General features: G+C 43.3%; 1 protein-coding gene across 2 annotated transcripts in view; it reads left to right on the top strand.

Moving 5' to 3' along the window:
* Positions 1-122: 122 nt before the first annotated feature.
* The window catches only part of RNF121 (ring finger protein 121), a 75,213-nt gene continuing 54,231 nt past the window's right edge, over positions 123-21,104 (top strand). For both annotated transcript variants that reach the window (XM_059708622.1, XM_059708623.1), the window contains exon 1: positions 123-219. In XM_059708622.1, coding sequence (XP_059564605.1) covers positions 157-219 — 63 coding nt within the window. In that variant the 5' untranslated portion in view covers positions 123-156. The remainder of the gene's footprint in view (positions 220-21,104) is intronic.

Raw genomic sequence — 21,104 nt, 5'->3', positions numbered from 1 at the left:
GTATCAGGTAGATGGTCTCTTACTCCCTGTCAGGTCTTGTCCTGTCTGGACGCCCCGCCCCCTCTGCCAGAGCCTACGCCTCTGATTGGCTAGGAGCCCTTGAGCGGCGGAAGCAGCTGGCTCGCGGGCGGACGGGGGAGGGGGAGACCTGTGAAGATGGCGGCAGTGGTAGAGCTAGAGGTTGGACGAGGTGCTGCCGGGGAACCGGAGCTGGATGAGGTAAGAGTTGAGAGTCCAGGAGAGACTCAGCCTAAAACTGAAAGGAGGAGAGTGGTGGTATCGGGAATAATTCATTTCTTAGGATAGACGGGACCCGGGGAGGGGAGGAGCTCACTGGGAGGCGGCTGCGTGGAGAGGGAAATCAGAGGTACCCTGAATCGGGGACGCTAAGGCGGTCTTGGGGAGAGAAGACCTCATGGGTAGAGATGGAGGGCAGGGAGAGAAGCCAGATGGAAAGGGTGTAATATTCGAGATGATTAGCGGGGGGCCGGCCCTAGGTTAGAACTGAAGGGTGGAGGCGGTAGCTTGAGTTGGAGGGGCGTGGATTTCTGCGGGGGAAGGTTGGCTTCACCTGTGGAAAAGACTGACCAGGTGTCAGGTGGGGGTTGGGGATGCGGTCCGGGGAAGGGTGCTAATCTCCTAATAGTATAGCTTTGAGTTATTTCACGTAAGGGCTATTTAATTTATCCTGACAGTCCAGGAGTTTGTACATAATGTAGGCTCAGGAAAGTTTGGGCCAACTAATGAACGAATGGATGAATGAATAACTGCCTACCAGAATGTATCCATTCACTCATTTAACAAACATTAAGTATCTCCTTTGTGCCTAGTTCTGGGCTAAGTGACAGGGCCACAAGGGGTCCTCCCACGGCGGAGCCCCCAGTCTCGTGGTGGGAGACACCCAAGGAGAGGAGTCACCGCGTCAGATACACTGTGATTGTGGCACTGAGAAGAGGGGGCCGATTCAGTTTGGGCTGAGCCTTCAGGGATAAATGATCGCTATCTCCACCTCCTAGAGCAGTGGTTCTCAACCTTCTGGCCCTTTAAATGCAGTTCCTCATGTTGTGACCCAACCATAAAATTATTTTCGTTGCTACTTCATAACTGTAATGTTGCTACTGTTATGAATCGTAATGTAAATATCTGATATGCAGGATGGTCTTAGGCGACTCCCGTGAAAGGGTCGTTTGACCGCCAAAGGGGTCGCGACCCACAGGTTGAGAACCGCTGCTCTAGAGACTTGTGAGTTCTTTGAGGGCGAGCGCTGTGACCGTGAGGGTCTCTTACGTAGCTAATGGACACTTAACACCTGCTGTCTTCAATTCCCAGCGGCCCTTGAGGGCATCACGAGGAGGAAGGAGAGACTGAGTTTGAAGGGAATGAAGGGACAGTGCTAAGAAGCAGAGAGAGAAGGTGAGAAAGGAAAGGGAGGAGGTTCTGAGGCCCGAGATGCATTCATAGCTAGGAGTGCGTGTCGTCTTGCACCTGACAGCATATGAACAGCACTGAGGAATAGGAGGGAGGGAACTGACGGTCAGGAATGGAACCAGTGGAATGTCTGGGGGATCAGGATCTTCGAGGCCCCGGCCACGTTTTGGGTGGTGGGGCTGGTGGGGAGGATTGAGGATGAGGCCCAGAGAAAGGGAGTAGAAGTGGACTTGAGAAGCAGACTGTTGCTTGGGGGCGGGGTGACTTGAAGGTTTTGGCGTCTCTGATTGGGGATCACTACGGTTGGGGGTGGAGGCTGAACGAACGGACAGGTGGTCAGAACACGAGTTGGTTTTTAAAGCAGGTTTTAGTACCATACTTCCCAATCGCTAGAGACCAAAGGTGCTTGGATACCACTTGGTTGGTGAGGTGGTTGTGGAATGACCTCCAAGGCCTGTTCCAGCCTTAAGTTTCTGTGATTACCGTTGGCTGCAGTTCACAGATATATTTGAAAGTGCTTTGAAAAAGGTAAATACTGTATTACATACGGTTATTACATAGGGTTTGTTAGTCGTGGGCTCTCCTTTGAGGGAGCCTGATTTCAGTTACACATATCAGGGTTTTTGACATGAGACATTTTTTATCTTCGCTTCTTAACTTTCCTTCCCTATTTGTTTTTAGAACTTAAGAGCTTCTAGTGGCGTAATATACTTCCAGAGTGTCATGTCCAGAGGTCAATTTTATGTGTAACCACAGGCATTCATCTCACAAACTTCTGTTACCTGTTACTAAGAAAGAATATAATTTGTTGTCTGGAAATTCTGGAGGGACTGATTCTGTCCTTTTCTCTGTGTTTTTAAGAAAGTAACTCTGAGGAGCAGGAACAGTCAGTCTTCCCTTCAAGCTCCAAACAAAGTCCCTCCAAAACAGGGGTCTCGTCTGGGGGAACCTTAGTTTGTGTGCGAATTTCTAATGTCTCCCCCGTTATTTCTTACAAGCCTTAACTAGTGAAAGAAGGTGAAACCCATCCTTCAATTAGTAATTATGGGGATCTGTTAAGCCTGTGGTTCTCAACCTTGGCTGCACATTAGAATCACCTGGGAATCGTTAAAATCCTGATTTCTGGGCCCCATCCTCTGGAAATTCTGTTTCTTCGTTACTAATGTTGTGGCCTCACCCCATAACAAAGAAACAGAATTTCCGGAGGATGCGGCCCAGAAATCTGGATTTTAAAGATTCCCAGGTGATTCTAATGTGCAGCCAAGGTTGAGAACCACTGTGTTATGCACTGGGAAGTCACAGATGAGTAAGCCAGGATCTTTATCAACTTGCAGTGTAGTGAAGAGACATGCAAATAGCTCCGTACAATACAAGATCATTGCTATAATGGAAGTGTGTAACATACCAGGGAGTGGGCACAAGAGACAAGCACTTGAGTGAGCTACGGGGAATCTTTATGATAGAGATATGTTTACAGAAAAGCAATGATTTGCATGTGGCATCAGGGTTGCCTTCCTTTAGCCCTTTCTGCTTGTTAGGGACTATAAAAGAGTAATGGATAGCCTAGCAAAAATTCCGTTGGTACTCTGTCACTCCTTTGGAAAGATTGCGCACGCTGTGGTTCGTTCTTTAGAATGTGGTACCCATGTTTTTTCAGTATCAGGTGCCCGTAGTATGATAAATAGTCTGGAACAGCAGTCATCAGTTCAGTCACAATCCTTTCCTCTTCTTTTTTTCATTATTACTTTCTCTAATAGTTGAGGTAATCTGGGCTTTGCTAACTGCTTCTCCTGTTTTAGAGGGGTGGATAGAAAAGAGGGCTTAAGAAAAGAGCTACCAATAAAAAAGGTTACTGCTTGTTGAGTCCTTACCATAAACCAGCTCCCGTTTAAAGCCCTTTACTTTCATTATCTCATTTACTACGAACAGTAGCCCTGTGAGTTAGATGGTGTTAACCATACCTTATAAGTGAGAAGACTGAGGCTAGAGAGGGTGAGTAACTTTCCTAGAATTCCAGTTTGTGAGTGGGGAAGTGCAGATGCCAACTCAGGTCTGCCAGTGCTATACTGAACTTAGCCCATGAGACACTGAGCACCTTGATTCCGTTTCTTTCTCCATGATTGTGCTCTGGGGGTAGGTAATTTAAAACTGTATGGTCTCAATTATATGTGAAAATTGATATAGTATATTTGGTAAGTGACTTATTTAAAAGAGCATTTTGAGTCTCACTTTTGTGAGGTAAGTTATATTAGTATTCCCTGTTTATGATCAAGGAAGTTGAGATTCAGAATATTTGAGATACACCAGTGGTCTTGCAGCTACTAAGTGGTATAAGCTTTAAACCCATTTTTATAGATTCCAAAGTGTTTTCCCTCAGTTTAAAAAACTAAACTGCAGACTCATCTTACTAAAGTAAAACTGCTTCTGTTTTTATTTACTTTTTTAAAATATATATTGTATTGATTTTTTACAGAGAGGAAGGGAGAGGAATAGAGAGTTAGAAACATCGATGAGAGAGAAACATCAATCAGCTGCCTCCTGCACACCCCCCACTGGGGATGTGCCTGCAACCAAGGTACATGCCCTTGACTGGAATCGAACCCGGGACCCTTCAGTCCACAGGCTGACGCTCTATCCACTGAGCCAAACCAGTGCTGGCAGCTTCTGTTTTTATGTACAAAAGTCCTATCATCAAAACATGAAGCAGCATTTCATTCCTGAGAGGCTCAAGTGGAGGCTAACGAAAGTAATATTGGTTTTCTATACAGGTCCTTTAATTTACAGATAATCTGATTCTGTTGAACCCCAGGTCATGAGGAGTGATTAGCCCAGTGGTGGTTAGGGAGATGAGAAATGGGTCTAGCCAGCTCAGGCTGGGTATTAAACAGGCTGTGATGAGTGGCAAAGCTCAATTCTTTCTCTCAGCTTGAGCATGTTAATAGGATAAAGCCTGGGTAATGGCTGGGAGGCCCAGAAGCAGACCTACTCTTGGAGTCAGTGAGTTCCTCCTGGAAGGGGTAGCTGGCCAACTCCTGGAAGGAATTGGAGGCATCATCTTGGCACAGAGAGAGCTGGCTTGGAAGCTAAGGTAGAAAAGCACTTCAACATCCAGTCAGGGCCAGCCCATCCACCTGACCAGTGCCTGCGAATTCTGGATGTGTCCACTCCCAGTGCTTGTTCATTTGCCAAAATGATGTGATATGCAGATTAATGAGTGGTTTCCAGCTCAAGTTCAAAGTAGCCCAGCCTATAACTAACTTAAGGTATTATTGCCTCAAGTAATTTATCTCTCCTGGGCCCTGTTTTATTCTTGCTAAAAGAGGAGATTGGGCCCTAGCCGGCTTGGCTCAGTGGATAGAGCGTCAGCCTGTGGACTGAAGAGTCCCAGGTTTGATTCCAGCCAAGGGTACATGCCTGGGTTGCAGCTCAATCCCCAGTGGGGGGTGTGCAGGAGGCAGCCGATCAATGATTCTCTCTCATCATTGATGTTTCTCTCTCTCCTCTCTTCCTCTCTGAAATCAATCTATATATATTTTTTTTAAATACATTTTTTTGACTTTTTACAGAGAGGAAGGGAGAGGGATAGAGAGCCAGAAACATCGGTGAGAGAGAAACATCGATCAGCTGCCTCCTGCACACCCCCTACTGGGGATGTGCCCACAACCAAGGTACATGCCCTTGACCGGAATCGAACCTGGGACCTTTCAGTCCGCAGGCCAACGCTCTATCCACTGAGCCAAACCGGTTCTGGCAATAATTATATTTTTTAAAAAAAGGAGATTGGGCTAGATTGGTGGTTTTTTGACCTTTATTTAGTCATGAAACCCTTTATTCAAATACAATCTTTGAAACCTTATGGTCCTTTGTGGGACTCAGAATGCCAAGGGTGTCTCAAGGAGCTTTCTCTTACTGCCTGCTGATTACGTGACCCTACTTTATGTTCCTTCAGACCCCCTCTACTTCCCCTAGCCTAGCCCTACCAAGCATGATTTTATTTTATTTTTAAAAAAATATATTTTATTGATTTTTTACAGAGAGGAAGGGAGAGGGATAGAGAGTTAGAAACATCGATGAGAGAGAAACATCACTGGGGCCGTGCCTGCAACCAAGACACATGCCCTTGACTGGAACCAAACCTGGGACCTTTCAGTCCACAGGCCGACACTCTATCCACTGAGCCAAACCAGTTAGGGCCCAAGCATGATTTTAATTGTCTGTCTCACCCACTAGACTTTAGCTACATGACAGAAAGCGGAGTCCAAGTCTATCTTGCTCATTGTTATAGTCTCTTCACTCACCATGGTGCCTGGCATACATCAGTCACCTGACAAGTGTTTGATAATTATTATTTTTGAGTAGTAATAGTAATAGGTACCATTTAGCAAATGTTTGTGATACACCAGTTCCTCTGCTTAGTAATACATGCTTTTTGATTGAATGCTTACAGCATTCCTATTTGAAATGAACTGTTGGACTAAATCATGTCTACAGCTCTTTCTGATTACCGCCAGGTCTTTGTTAGTGCTGCCTGTCCGCTGGAATGACTTTTCTTTCCCTCTATGCCCTTCCAAATCCCACTTGTACTTTAAGGTTCTAGCTAGCCCAAGGCTCTCTCAGCTTCTAGAACAATTCTGATCTATACTGATTTCTTCTTTCCCTGCTTTTTATCATTTTTGTGTGTGTTCATTTATTAATTTATCACACTTTTCTCAAGTACCTGCTGTGTGCCAGGCACTGTGCTATGCTTAATAATACCAAGATGGATGAGGAGTTCACAGACTAGCATAGGTAGATAAATAAGTACAAAATTGTGCTGTGACAGTGGGTACATCAAGGAGAAAATGGCAGTCTATGCATCTCTCCTCTTCCCAGCTAGATTGGTAAACCCCAGCAGGCAGGCTGTGGAAATTCCCATCCTTGCTTCTTTAAGTAGTAATCACTGTTTGTTTTTTCTCTTGTGGGTCTCTCCCTCTAGACATTTGATACATGTTCTTTGTTTCCAGGGGTTTTCTTCTCTAGGGATTATCTGTGAAAGCCAAAATCTTATTGAGGGATTGAGGCATGTGTGACTGAAATTTAATCTTGGTTATCTTACCATTTATTTTTGAATTTTTTAAAGGCATGTAAAATGAGTAGTAGCATGGTGTAGTGGGGGGAAAAACTAGAGTAGTAAACAGTAGACCTAGGTTCTAGACTAGGAGTAGCAGGTCTGTGCATAAGTGCGTTATATGCATATTAATACCACAACCTTACAAGACAGGTACTATTATGGTTATCCCTATTCTACAGATGTGGAAACAGGCATAGAATATTTAACTTGTTTAATATCATACAACCACGTGACAGAGCTGGGGTTTAAATCCAAGACGACTCTAGCACCTGTGCTCTTAAACACTCTGGGCAGTATGACTGGCTTTATCCTTTCCATATTGTCCACTAGACATTTTGTGTAATTGTGGGACTGCATTTACAGAGGTGATTTGACTGGGGTCATGCTGTCTGTTTCTCCCTTAAGACTAGATTCTCTTTGAAAGTCCTATCCATACCTATATTCCTTGTTCTTGGCATAGGGTATGATTCAGTAAATGTGTAAAGATACAAACTCATGAAGGATTCCAATCTCCCTGTACCTCAGTTCTTCATCTGTAAAATAATAGGTTTGGATTAGATGACCTTCTAGAGGACAGCTTTGAAAGCCCTGGATTCTAGTGTCTAACTCTGCCTTGTGTTTCCTACAATTCTTCTCAGGTACTCAGTAAATACTAGTGAATGACTGGAAAAATTAAGGTATAATTATTGTTAACAATCTGTGCTAATAATATTGGATGAGAGAAGAAAAATGGTGATAAGAAAGTTCTAGACAAAAAGGCCTACATATGACCTGGAATTCCATGACCTTTGACTTTAAAAAAAATCCTCACCCAAGGTTATGTTTTTATTGATTTTAGAAAGAGGAATGGGGGGGAGAGAGAGAAACATTGATTGGTTGGCTTCCATACGGGCCCCAAACAGGGATCAAACTTGCAACCTTTTGGTGTATGGGACAAAGCTTGAACAAACCGAACCTATCCGGCCAGGACTATAACCTTTGACTTCTTATGTGATTAGAATCTCATACTCTGACACACACCTGTGTACAGACAGTCTTTCCTGTTTGGTTTCCCATTACACTTCCCATCCTCAGCTCACTCTTGCTTTTTAAGTCACTTTTTAAATTAACCTTATGGCTTAATAACTGATCTACTTCCAGAAGGAAATAGGTGCCATCAATAAAGTGGGGTTGGAGAGAGAGAGAGGCAGAAAAGATGAAAACAAATGTTCTAACTCCTTGAGTGCAGGGACTGTCTTTTTCATCTCTGTACATTCCTCAGTTCTTGGCACATAGTAGACACCAATATATTTATTGAATAAATGAGAATGTTTGTAGGTATGGATTCTGCTAAAGATTAAGGAAATGTTGACTAAACCACAAAGGCTAACTGACATACCCACTGTCTGCTCTGGTGTAACACAATAGTGCCTGACAAATATTTGCTTATAAACTGCGTATGAAGTGTTTTCATTTTTAGTTAATGCCATATCGCTTCTTACCAGTGAGTTGTAGGCACAGGATCTTGAGGCCCTGCTTTCTACCGCCATAGCTCCCTATATAGATTTCTATCAGCACTTACCATGTTGCATTGTTTGTCTCCCCCATTAGTCAGTCAGTGAACTCCTTGAGGGGACATAATGGTATCATTCTTCATCTCTGTGTTCTCAGTACCTAACCTCTCACAGTAACTAACATAGAGAGTAGATATTCAAATGTTTATTGAGCTTGAATCTTAAAAATTCTAGTCCATCTCATCCACCCATGTTGAACATTCCCAGCAAGTGATCACTCAAACACCTCTAATGATAGAGAGCTCATCATTCTACAGTAAGTCTATTCCCTCTTTGAATACCTCTGTTGCAAAATTCTTCAAATTGGGCTAGAATTATTATTTCTGTAGCTTCAATGTCTTAGTCCTCTGTTCCTTTTCCCAGATCCTGCTTCTTTACATCTTTGACCCAAGGAGAGGCACAAGTGCTTGCAGAGGAGTGTAGGTTCAGTCCACCTGGGGCTATTTGGCCTGAGAGCTTACAAGTTTATTCCATGAAAGCCAACCCAAGATCATCCATTTGGTGTCATTCTTCATCTCCATTTTCTTTGTGTTTTCCCTTGTTGTTTTGTTAATCTTCACCTGAGGATATATTTTCCATTAATTTTTTTAGAGAGGGTGGGGGAAAGAAGATGGAGGAGAGAGAGAAACATCAACGTGGGAGAGACACATCAATTGGTTGCCTCCTGCATGGGGGGAATTGAACCTGCAACCCAGGTGTGTGCCCTTGACTGGGAATTGAACCCACGACCCTTAGGTTTCCAGGCCAACGCTCTAACCACTTACCAACACTGGCCAAGGCTATGTTTTCCTTTCTTTTTCTTTTTTTAAACATGTGTGGATTCCTTTATTTCTTGAGGGTTGGGAAAGGTATGTCTTAATAGTTTTTGAAAAATATATTTTTATTGATTTCAGAGAGGAAGGGGGAGAGAGAGAGAGAGAGAAACATCAATGATGAGAGGGAATCATTGATTAGGTCAACCACTCAGCCATGAGCCTGGAGAGAGAGAGAGAGAGAGAGAGAGAGAGAGAGAGAGAGAGAGAGAGAGAGAGAGAGAAACATCAATGATGAGAGGGAATCATTGATTAGGTCAACCACTCAGCCATGAGCCTGGCTGTTTTCCCTTCTGGTCTGGACATCCTTTATCTCTTTGCTCCTCAGAGGAAAATCTGTAGGTAAACATAAACTCATTAGTTCCCTCTAAAGTGCAACTTTCCCAAGGGGATGCAGAGTTAATGGCCATGGGGCTTTTAGCCCTGGGCAACTAGAGAGAAACAGTGCAGAAAGGGGAAACAGAGAGCAGAGGCAGAGTGCTTAAGCTCTGCTAAGGTTTGTGTTCTCTCTGCCCTTCCCCCTTCCAGTAGGGTGTTCTCAATAACTGAATGCCTCTGTTGATTAAGAGGCCTCCAGTGATTTTTGACTCCCCACTGCACATATGATTGAGCCTAACCTCTTCTTGCGTCTGTTACTTAGGGCCTTGCAGAAACAATCTTTTCTCCTTTATTCCAATGGTAACAATAATAGCTAACTTTTCTTTTTGGTTAATCCTCACCTGAGGATATTTTTCCCATTGGTGTTTTTTTTTTTTTTTTTAGAGAGAGTGGAAGGTAGGGGGAGAGACAGAGAGAAACATCAAAGTGAAAGATGTGAGAGAGACACATTAATTGGTTGCTTCCTGCACGTGCTCCGGGGCCAGGACTTGATGGAGCCTTGAGCTGAAGTACTGCCCTTGACCAGAATGGATCCTTCAGTCCATAAGGGCCGATACTCCAACCACTGAGCAAAACCGGCTAGATCAGTGGTCGGCAAACTCAGTAGTCAACAGAGCCAAATATCAACAGTACAACAATTGAAATTTCTTTTGAGAGCCAAATTTTTTAAACTTAAACTGTATAGGTAGGTACATTGTTATTAACTTAATTAGGGTACTCCTAAGCTGGCCTTTGCTAAAAACGTCCTCAATCTGATTGAAGTATGTTCTCTGAGGTCGACCCCTTCCAACTCTCCCATCCACACTGGTCTTGTATAGATAGACGAGTGTGGATGGGAGAGTTGGAAGGGGTCGACCTCAGCGAACGTACCTCAAAACAATGTACCTCCCCCGCGCTGCCTATCCCGCGGCCTGTTGCCCGACCGACCAACACCCCCCACTTATTCTAACGCCACTTCTTCAAAATAGACTCGCCCAGGCCGAAAACCTACTTCTGCGCATGGGCCAGGAAGTTTCAATCGCACTGTACGTACGTGCGTGCCCGCACGTGGTATTTTGTGGAAGAGCCACACTCTAGGGGCCAAAGAGCCGCATGTGCCTTGAGAGCCGTGGTTTCCCAACCACTGGGCTAGGACATAGGTAATTTTTTAGTGCTTGCCATGGTCTAGAGCAGTATGCTGAGCATTTTACATGCATTAGCTCTTTTAATTCTATTTTAATACTATTATTATCTTTACTTTCTAGATGAGGAAAAACTGAAGCACAGCTAAGTAATTTATTCAGGGTTACATAGCTTGTAATTGGAGTTGGGATTTGACCCTGGTGATGTGACTCTGTGATCTCTATTGCTGGTGTAGCCTATAATATGGATTCACTATTTTCAAAATTAATTATGTTTATTGAGCATTTAATTATGCCAGACATTTTATTTGGTCTTGGGAATTCATATATGGATAAAGAGACAATCTATGCTTTAAGGTCCTTGCTCTTGTGAAGTTACTTCCTTTTTCTTTTTTTTTAATCCTCACCTGAGGATATTTTTCTATTGATTTTTTTAAAAATATATTTTATTGATTTTTTACAGAGAGGAAGGGAGAGATATAGAGAGTTAGAAACATCGATGGAAGAGAAACATCGATCAGTTGCCTCCTACACATCTCCTACTGGGGATGTGCCCGCAACCCAGGTACATGCCCTTGACCGGAATCGAACCTGGGACCCTTCAGTCCGCAGGCCGACGCTCTATCCACTGAGCCAAACCGGTTTTGGCTCTATTGATTTCTTAGAGAAAGAAGGAAAGACAGAGAGGGATATCGATGTGAGAGAAACACATTTTGATTGGTTGCCTCCTGCATGTTGCCCTGACTAGGGTCTGGACCAGGGAGGATCCTGCAACCGAGATACGTGCCCTTGACCGGTTGAACCCGGGACCCTTTGGTCCGAAGTTTGTCGCTCTATCCACTGAGCCAAACCGGCTAGGACTGAAGTTATTTTCTAATGGAGCATCAGAGTAGATAAAAAATAAGTGACAAACAAGATAACTCCAAATGGTTGTAAGTGCTCTGAGGGTTATGTGATATAGAGGCTGTTACTTTAAGTAGGGTGGTTATGAAATGCCTCCTAGGAGGTGATATTTGAACCAAGACCTGAATAATGAAGACTTAACACTTTAGCTGGTATGAAGATTTGGAAGCAGACGGGTCAGGTAGAGGGAGAAGCAAGTTCCAGTTGGTGCTAGTGAGCTAAGCATGTGTTGGGACCAAAAAGAAGGCCAATGTGACTGAATTATAGCAAGCAGGTGAAAAGTAGTACCATTTGAGGTTAGGAAGTTTGGCAGAGTCAGATCTGTAAGGACTTGTAAATGCTGCTAAACATGTTGAATTTTATTGATTGTACAATGAAAAGATTTTGGAAGGCTTTAAAAATAAAAGTGAGCAGATTTGCATTTTAAAAATGATCTTTCTGGCTGTTTTCAGGAATTGGATTGGGGGGCATTCAAGGAGAGCAATTAGACTATTGCAGCAGTCCAGATGAGAAATGATAGTGTTATAGTTGGGAGTGGGGTAGATGAATTTAGAATGTGTTTTTTTAAAAAAAATATGTTTTATTTAATTTTTACAGAGAGGAAGGGAGATGGATAGAGAGTTAGAAACATCAATGAGAGAGAAACATCGATCAGCTGCCTCCTGCACACTCCCCACTGGGGATGTGCCCGCAACAAGGTACATGCCCTTGTCCAGAATCGAACCTGGGACCCTTGAGTCTGCAGGCCGATGCTCTATCCACCGAGCCAAACTGGCAGGGCTAGAATGTGTTTTAAAGTAGAGTCTACAGGACTTGCTGGTGGATTGGACATGGATGTAAGAGAAAGAAAATAAAGTTCAACTTTCAGGTTTTTTGGATTTGTTTTGCTCTGATTTAATAATTGGCAACAGCATGGTTGATGGTATCTCTTGCTGAAACAGGAATGACCAGGGAAGAAATTTGGAGGGGGAGGGAGGAAATATAAAAAATTTTATTTGGCCACATTAAGTTTGAGATGTTGCTATTTAAACGTCTAAGTGGTGGTGTTAATTAGATAAGTGAAAATGTGAATTTAGAACTCAGGGGAGATGTCTGAACATTGTTCTGGGATTCTGAAGATTTGACATTTTATCCTAGTTCTATCGCACAGGTGTTAGGCACTGTTAGGCAAGTCAATAAGGCACTGCAAGCTGCAATACTGTCAGCTTAAAATATTAATAAAGTTATTTGTTATGCCAATCTCATGTCTATGGGGGAGAATTCTGTTCTCTCATTTATTCATTGATCAAACATACTCTGAGCATTTACCAGGCACTGTTTTAGCTGTGAAGGATAATGAAGACATAGGCCCGGTCCTCAGGCTGCTCATACATAGTCTAGTGAAAGGGTTAGTCATTTACTAGTAAACAGATGTAACAACTACTGTAATACAGAGAAGCACAGAGATATCTGGGAGCACAGAAAATGGTGGGCAAGGGATCAGGAAAGGCTTCCCAGAAGTGGCACTTTAGCTGGTATGAAAGAGGACTAGAAAGGAACCAACTAAAGAAGGAAGGGAAGGGTCCTCTTGGCCGAGGAACAACATGTGCAAGGTGGGAGGTGAGAGGGAGAGAATGGCATTGCCAGGGAACTGTGTGTAGTTTAGTATTACTGGAGCATCAGAGTAGAAGGTGGGGAGTAATCGGAAAGTAGGGAGACTGGAAAGGGAGGCTTGTGTGAGATCACGTGAGTCCTTATATGCTGTGCTAAGGGTCTGGATTTTTATCTGTAATGGATGATTAGCTACGGAAGAGCTTTAGGTGAGTGACATGGATCAGGTTTGCTTTAGAAAGATCACTCTGGGTACAGAACTGGAGAAGAGATTAAAGAGCAGGGAAGACTTGCCTTAACCCTTTGAGTGCCAACCAATATCCTAGGAACTATGCTAAAATTGCCAAGACATTTTTGCTGATTTTACAGCAGTTCAGGAAAAAAATTATGAATCGCAAGTAAATGAAGTTACATATTCAAAAACTTAAGGAAACCTTTACTACATTGACATATTTAGCAATATCATCATCACTAATAAAAGCAGACTTAGAACTGGACGCCATTTCGAAGCTTTGATAGTGCTCCCGGCACTTTTGGCGAAAGACAGGAGGAGCGTGATTGCGCTCCCCGGCATTCTAAGGGGTTAATCCAGGTAAGGGCCTTCCAGATTTATCTGCTTCCAGAGTGCATGTACTTTCTGGTATATTATACATAGTACAGGGGAGCATATGTCAAGTGCCAGAGGAGTTGCGGGGCAGAGGAAGGTAAAACTGGAAAGGCAGTCTGGGATCAGATTGTGGTCAGGTGTGGTCACAAGAGCTCACTTTCAGTGTTCTTGTTGAGAGCATTGTGTAGCCTGCTGAGGAGTTCTGACTTTCTTTTATAGGCAGCATTGGGACACCACAAAATTTTGAACTTGGGTGACACAGTAACTGGCTAAGAAGGGCATGAGGTTGAAGGGCCTCATTTGTAACTTGAGTAATTAAAAGGAAGGAAAAGATGGAAGAGACATTTCCTTCCACACTGACCTAGGCCTTCTGGTGCAACCACCTGTGTTCTTCATTCTCCCCAAAGCGTCCTTTAGTCCTAGTTGTATGCTGTGTTAAGTTTGGAAAGTATTTATTATTGTTATTAATGATCATGTAGGGCAGAGGTTCTCAACCTGTGGGTCGCGACCCTTTCACAGGGGTTGCCTAAGACCATCGGAAAACACATATATAATTACATATTGTTTTTGTGATTAATCACTAAGCTTTAATTATGTTCAATTTGTAACAATGAAAATACATCCTGCATATCAGATATTTACATTACGATTCATAGCAGTAGCAAAATTACAGTTATGAAGTAGCAACGAAAACAGTTTTATGGTTGGGGTTCACCACAACATGAGGAACTGTATTAAAGGGTCACGACATTAGGAAGGTTGAGAACCACTGATGTAGGGTTTCATGTTAGTATTTCTCTTATGAGGAAGACTCACTTTCTAACTTAGTAGCCACAGAGGATGGAGCACTTTTATTAGCTCTACATCTCTGATGTGGTCCAGATGCCAGCCTGTCTCTTTTCTTTGGATCAAGTTCTGAGTTCCTTAAGAAGAAAGGGCACTTCAAGTAGAGCCAAAGTATCATTCACTGCTAGGAATGAGCATAGTTTGTGATTCTGTCATGTCCTTGATATCTCCCACTGGCTAAGGGATTGGAGGGAGGCGCCAGTATTCTAAGTGATGAAGAATTTTGATATCTACTTCTGAGCGTGGGCTACTGAAGGAATGGGTTATACAAAAGTTGCTTCTTTTTTTTTTTTAAATATATATTTTATTGATTTTTTACAGAGAGGAAGGGAGAGAGACAGAGAGTTAGAAACATCGATGAGATAGAAACATCGATCAGCTGCTTCCTGCATATCTCCCACTGGGGATGTGCCCGCAACCCAGGCACATGCCCTTGACCGGAATCGAACCCGGGACCTTTCAGTCCGCAGGCCGACGCTCTATCCACGGAGCCAAACCGGTTTTGGCAAAAGTTGCTTCTTTATTCTCAGAGAGAGTAGCTGTTTTGGGGGTGACTGATAGCAGTGAATATATACAAATTAAGTTCTATTGTTTTCAGATGGTTTTCCCAGTTCCTCTGGTTACTTCAGCAACATTCCCATTGTTTGTTCAGGAGGGAATTATTCAGTCTCTGTGTATTTCCAGAGTATGTGGTTTGTGTCTAGTGCTAGGTGTGAAGTGTGAGAGGGATACTGAATGAGTAAGGCATTATGTAACATCCATTTAACATTTATTGAACACATCCAATGTGCCAGATTATGCTCTAGTTCTTTGAAACACAAAGAGGAATAATATTCCAATGGTTCTTGGACCACTTGACACCCAGTAGGATTGCTAAATGGGAGAAAATATCTGATGGACACGTGTTCAGAATATTAAAGAACTCTTACAACTCAACAAGAAAAAGATAAAGAACCCACTTAAAAATGGACAATTTGAATAGACTTTTCTCCCAAAGAAAATATACAAGTGGCCAATATCACATGAAAAGATTTTCAGCATCATTTAGCCATAGAGATCCCACTTCATACTCACTATGATGCCATAATAAAAAACACATAATAACAAGTGTTGTTGAAAGTGTGGAGAAAATGGAACCCTCATACATTGCTAGTGGAAATGTAAAATAGTATAGTGGCTGTGGAAGACAGTTTGGCAGTTCTTAAGCATAGAGTTACCATATGATCCAGTAATTCTACTCCTTGGTATATATTTGAGAAATTAAAACAAAAGTTTATACACAACTGTTTATAGCAATATCATTCATATTAGTCCAAAGTAGAAGCAACCCAAATGTCTAAAAACTGATGGATAAATAAGATGTATATCCATACAGTGGAATGCTACTTGGCAAGAAAAAGAAAAGAACTGATACATGCTATAACATGGATGATCCTTGAAAAACATTATGCTATGTGAAATAATCCCATCAAAAAAGACCATATATTATAAGACTTCATTTATATGAAAAATCCAGAAAAAGCAAATCTGTAGAGATGTAGATTTGTGCTTGCCTAGGTTGGGTGTGGGAATAGGAAGTTGGCAAATTAGCATGAGGTGTGTTTTTTAGAGTGATGGAAATTATTTAAAATAAGATGATTGAGCAACTCTGTAAATATTGAATTGTCCATCTTAAGTGGATGCTATACCTCAGTAAAGCTTTAAAAACAATCCTTGGCCTCAAGATGATTAGAGCCCAGCAATGGAAACAGATTCAGAAACAAATATAAAAGTAATGTGACCTTGGAGGTATGTGCAAGTTGCAAAATTTTGTGGGAGAACAGAGGAGGAAAGGAATTACTTCACCTTCCGAGATCTACCAGATTTTAAGCTCCTTGAGTGTGAAGCTGTTAGTTATTATTGTATCCCTGCCTAGAGCTTAACATCTGATCAGTTAACAGTTGTCAAATGGATGTGTGAATGAATAAAGTTGGAGAATGTCTCACAAAAGAATTTATATTTGAGCGGCATTTTAAAGAGTGAATAGAAATGAACTAGACAGTGAAGGTGAGGAAAGGATTCTAGCGGGAGAAGACAGTAGCAGCTTTTAGTAGAGCAGTGAGGGGATAAAAGGGAAGACTGGTAGGTGGTTCAGTGTGGCTAGAGTGTAAGCCATTTGGTGGGAAGTGGTGAGGTAAGTAGCTTGTTGGACCAAATTATGAAGTACCTTCCATGTCATGCAAAGGAGTTTGGACTTTAAGCCGAAGGTAATAGAAGGTTATCAAAATTGGTCAAGGATACAGTCAGATGTGTCTGATAAAGATCATTGTGGCTGCTCCTATATTATGAATCTGTTCTGGCAAGATGAGAGTTAGAGAGATCACCTTGAAAGTCACTGCATTTGTCTAGGAGAGAGCAAGGATAAAGTCTGTACTAAGGAGGTGTGGCAATGAAAAATTTAAGAGAGATTTCTGAGGTGAGTAAATGTGATCAGCACCTGAATAGTCCAGATTAGGACTTCATAGAAAGGATAATTCTGTTCTGAAAGGGTTTCTGGAAGAGGTCACGTCTGGATTGGGTCTTATGGATGGGTAGAAAATTGTAGAATGTATAGGAAGCTGGTGTGCATATAGGGAAGAGTGAGGGAAGAGGACCAGGTGGAGAGGAAGCCAGTCTGAGAAATAACAAGCCAGTCTGATGGTAGGAGGGGTGGGGTGGGGGGCAGACAGCAGCCACAGCAGTTATTACAGCTAGTACCTACTTGCACTTCACTGCCCAGAGTGTGCTGTCCATGTTAGGCCTTTCTGTTTGGCTAAGCATAATCCCCAGATGATTTATGAGTTCTGAAAAGTGAGGTAGGTAGTTCTACTTCGATTTGTTGGCCTTGAATTCTTGGCAAGTCTAAGGAGTTGGAGAAAAAATGTGAATGAGAGGAGAACGGGGAGCCACAAATATGGGTAGCCTGTGAACCTTTGGACTTCACTTGTTATTCTAATTATGCAGCAGATCACTGTTTCTGTCCACAAGATAGAGGCAGTCAGCCTGGTTGTTGTGCTGTATTCATATCAGGTTTAGAAGCTAGCTAATCTCTCCTTTCTCTGTGCTTACATAGCATTTTGTTTATATGTTAGTGTTATCCTTATCGTATCATATTATGGTTAATAGCCTGCCCCTCCTCCTCTGACTGTGAATACCTCAAGAGCAAAGGTTGGGCTTAGTCATCTCTAATGTTTTGTGAAAGAATGAGGTCTTCAGCTGCAAAGTTGATCAGTCTTTAACTTTTGGAAGGATCAACTGAGACCTCTGAAATGCTAGGTTGCCCTGGTGGATGGGGTTCCAGAGTTTAGGTCCCTTTGCAGTTAGCAGGTACTTGAAACCAGAGCAAAGGACCATCCCCTGAGTGATGGATGCATATAGTAGTCACTTGGTACGTTTTCATTGATTTAATTTGGTCACAACCTGCTATATCACACCTCACCACACTGAAGGCATTTTGCTTTAACTTCTGTGGTAACTAAATAAACTGGGAGTTTGGAAAGACAGAGTGTTATAGCTAACTTCAAAGCTTTGGAGTTAGACAGATTTGGCGTGAATTACTACTTTGAAAATCACCTAAGCCAACACCCCCTCCCCCAATTTTATATGTGGGGAAACTGAGGCATGGAGAGAAGTGCCCTGTTCTTTGGAATAAATCAAATAAATAGCCATGCCGGATTAGGACCTACAACTATTTCTCTTCACTGAGAAAGGTAGTTGTTGCCCTGAAACCATTTCTTGGGGTAAAACGTGGGAATGGGTTAAACCCCAAGGAATGAAGACATACCACATGGGCTCAGTTTCACTGTTCATCCCACCCAGCGTGTTCTGTTGTTGGAAACCTTTTGGGGAAACTAGAGCAGCGGTCAACTGATGGGTCGCCACAGTGGGACCACCGGTTGGCTGCGACTGCTGAACTAGATTATCTACATGTAGCAACAAAACAGCTTTTTTTTTTTTTAACTCTTTCGTCTTGTCTCTTTAGAACACTGCTACCAGAAATTATTTAATCTATATAAATAAATGCTTATTTACATGTTTATTATGTCGTTTGTATTAGAATGCAAGTTTAAGTTTTATAAGGAAAGAGACTTTGTTTTATGTCTGTCTTGTGATTTAATGAATGAACAAATGAACGAACAAACAAATAGTTATTGGCTATCATTGAGATGCCAGGAACATGCTTCCCATGACTTTGGCATTTGTAGGTCAATGACATATCTATTTTTTGGTTTGGATTTGATCATTTATGAATGTAAATAAACCCTTCTTGAATACAGACTACACATTATTGTCAAATGATTGCCCAATGACTTTATAGTGTTTATATGAGTGGAGTGAGGTTGCCTTTTTGTGTGTGTGTGGATTTAGGCAGTGTGAGATTTAGTGTGAACTTAATCCTCAGGCTGTTTGATCAGGTAGACCCATTAGAAAAGAGAATTTCACAATGGGAGAAAAAGGAGACATATGTAATACTTTCAAAAATAAAGATTTTAAAAAAGGAAAAAAAAAGAAAGAAAAGAGAATCTCAGAGCAAAGTGACTTGGCAACTTGGTGAGACAAGAGGACCCAGGGCTAACATCCATTAGGGATAATAGGCACAGTACTCAGGGATCCACAAAAAATGTCTGAATTTAAAAATATATATATATATATTTTATTGATTTCAGAGAGGAAGGGAGAGGGAGAGACAAGGAAAGAGAGATAGAAACATCAATGATAGAGAATTATTGACCGGCTACCTCCTGCATGCCCCCTATTGGGGATCAAGCCCACATTTTCGGACATGTGCCCTGATCGGGAATCGAACCCTGGTTCATAGGTCGACGTTCAACCACTGAACCACACCAGCTGGGCAAGATGTCGTTCTTTTTTTTTTTCTTTTTTTTTTTTAAATATATTTTATTGATTTTTTACAGAGAGGAAGAGAGAGAGATAGAGAGTCAGAAACATCGATGAGAGAGAGAAACATCGATCAGCTGCCTCCTGCACATCCCCCACTGGGGAAGTGCCCGCAACCCAGGTACATGCCCTTGACCGGTATCGAACCTGGGACCTTTTAGTCCGCAGGCCGACGCTCTATCCACTGAGCCAAACCGGCTTCGGCAGATGTCGTTCTTTTTGATGACTTGAGTAATATTCCATTGTATACATGTACCACAATTTCTTTATTCATTCATCTGTTGATGGACACTTAGGTTGCTTCCATACCTTGGCTATCCTATATAATAAAAGCCTAATATGCAAATTGTCCCCTAGACTGAATTTGGCTGGGAGTTTGACTGCTTGACCAGTTGCTATGATGCGCACTGACCACCAGGGGGCAGATGCTCCAGCCCGTAGGTTAGCTTGCTGCGGGTGCTGGTGAGCTGGACTGGAAAGTGAGATGTAAGGTGAGAGCCCTCAGGAAGCTCCCAGGGTTTGACCGAGCCAGGAGGGACCAGGTGGTGGGGGAGGCTGCTATGCGTGATCTGAGAGCCTAGACTACGCAGCTCTCTGCAGCCTGTGGCGTTCTCAGTGCGCAACTCACAATCTTCAGAGCTGCTTCATTTTATTTAAGTTTCACTAACTACCCCAGGAGAGTGGGTAGCACCATTATGGAGGTTCGGGGGGACGGTCCAGGCGCACCTGCCAGAGGCCAAGGGGTGGCCTTGGGCTCCTGGGGACACAGCAGAGAGGGGGCAGGGCTGAGTCGGAGAAACTGAGTCTAAACCTTGAAAGGAAGTGGGAGGCAGTGAGTGGCAGAGGGTGACAGCTGCTCTGGCGCCTAGAAAAGCTGCTGGGTGGAAGCAGTCGAGGATCCCTGTACCTCTCCCATGGGACAGGCTCCACTCTCTCCCTCCTCCCTGTGACCCGTCACCCCAGATCTCCTCCAAGGCCCCGCCTGGGCTCCCCCGCCCCCCACAGCTGCACAGCCCCGCCCTACCCCACACAGCCTTGCCCCTCCTTTGGGTGCTCCGCCCCCTTAGAAGAAAGGGGGAGGCTGCAGACAGGAGGTTGCAGAAGGAGGGGGCAGAGCAGGGCCTACCAAATTAGATGAAGGGGAGGGAGGGAGAGACCCCACAGGACTGGGGACAGAGATGCACTGGGGAAGGAGGGCCGTGTGGAAGCATCACCCTTAGTTGAAGTAGAAATTCTGACCCCATTTTACAGACCCCAGCAGAGTGTGTGTTGGGGGTGGGGGGGTGAAGACAAAAGAAGGGTGTGAGGGGACTGGATGGATGGAGAGCAGCGATGTTTGATTCATGGCCTATTTTTATTTTTGTTAATATATTTTTATTGATTTCAGAGAAGAAGGCAGAGGGAGAGAGAGATAGAAACATCAATGATGAGAGAGAATCGATCTATCTCCCGCACACCCCCCCTACTGGGGATTGAGCCCACAACTCAGGAATGTGCCCTTGACTGAAATCGACCCTTCAGTCCGCAGGCTGTGGCTCTATCCACTGAGCCAAACCATCTAGGGCGACCCATGGCCTATTTAAAACCTCTGCAGTAGGCTGAGCAGGGACCTTACCATGATGGTGTTACCTGATAATGAGGATGTCTCTCCTCATGTTGGGGTAATCGGAACTGCAGCAAAGTAAAGACACACCCATGGAGCCTGCAAAGGGTTTCCATGCACACGATGCAATTTACTTCCTGTGGCAGCTGAAGAGGGTGAGCAGAGCCTTGGAAGGACATGAGGGCTCCAAAACCAGGGGCTGGAGGGAAAGTGTGCCCCGAGCATTCCTCGCTGTG

This window comes from Myotis daubentonii, chromosome 9 (genome assembly GCF_963259705.1).
Source record: "Myotis daubentonii chromosome 9, mMyoDau2.1, whole genome shotgun sequence".
Classification (NCBI taxonomy): Eukaryota; Metazoa; Chordata; class Mammalia; order Chiroptera; family Vespertilionidae; genus Myotis; species Myotis daubentonii.
The sequence above is the reverse complement of the archived record's forward strand: the minus strand, read 5'-3'. Positions and strand labels throughout refer to the sequence as shown.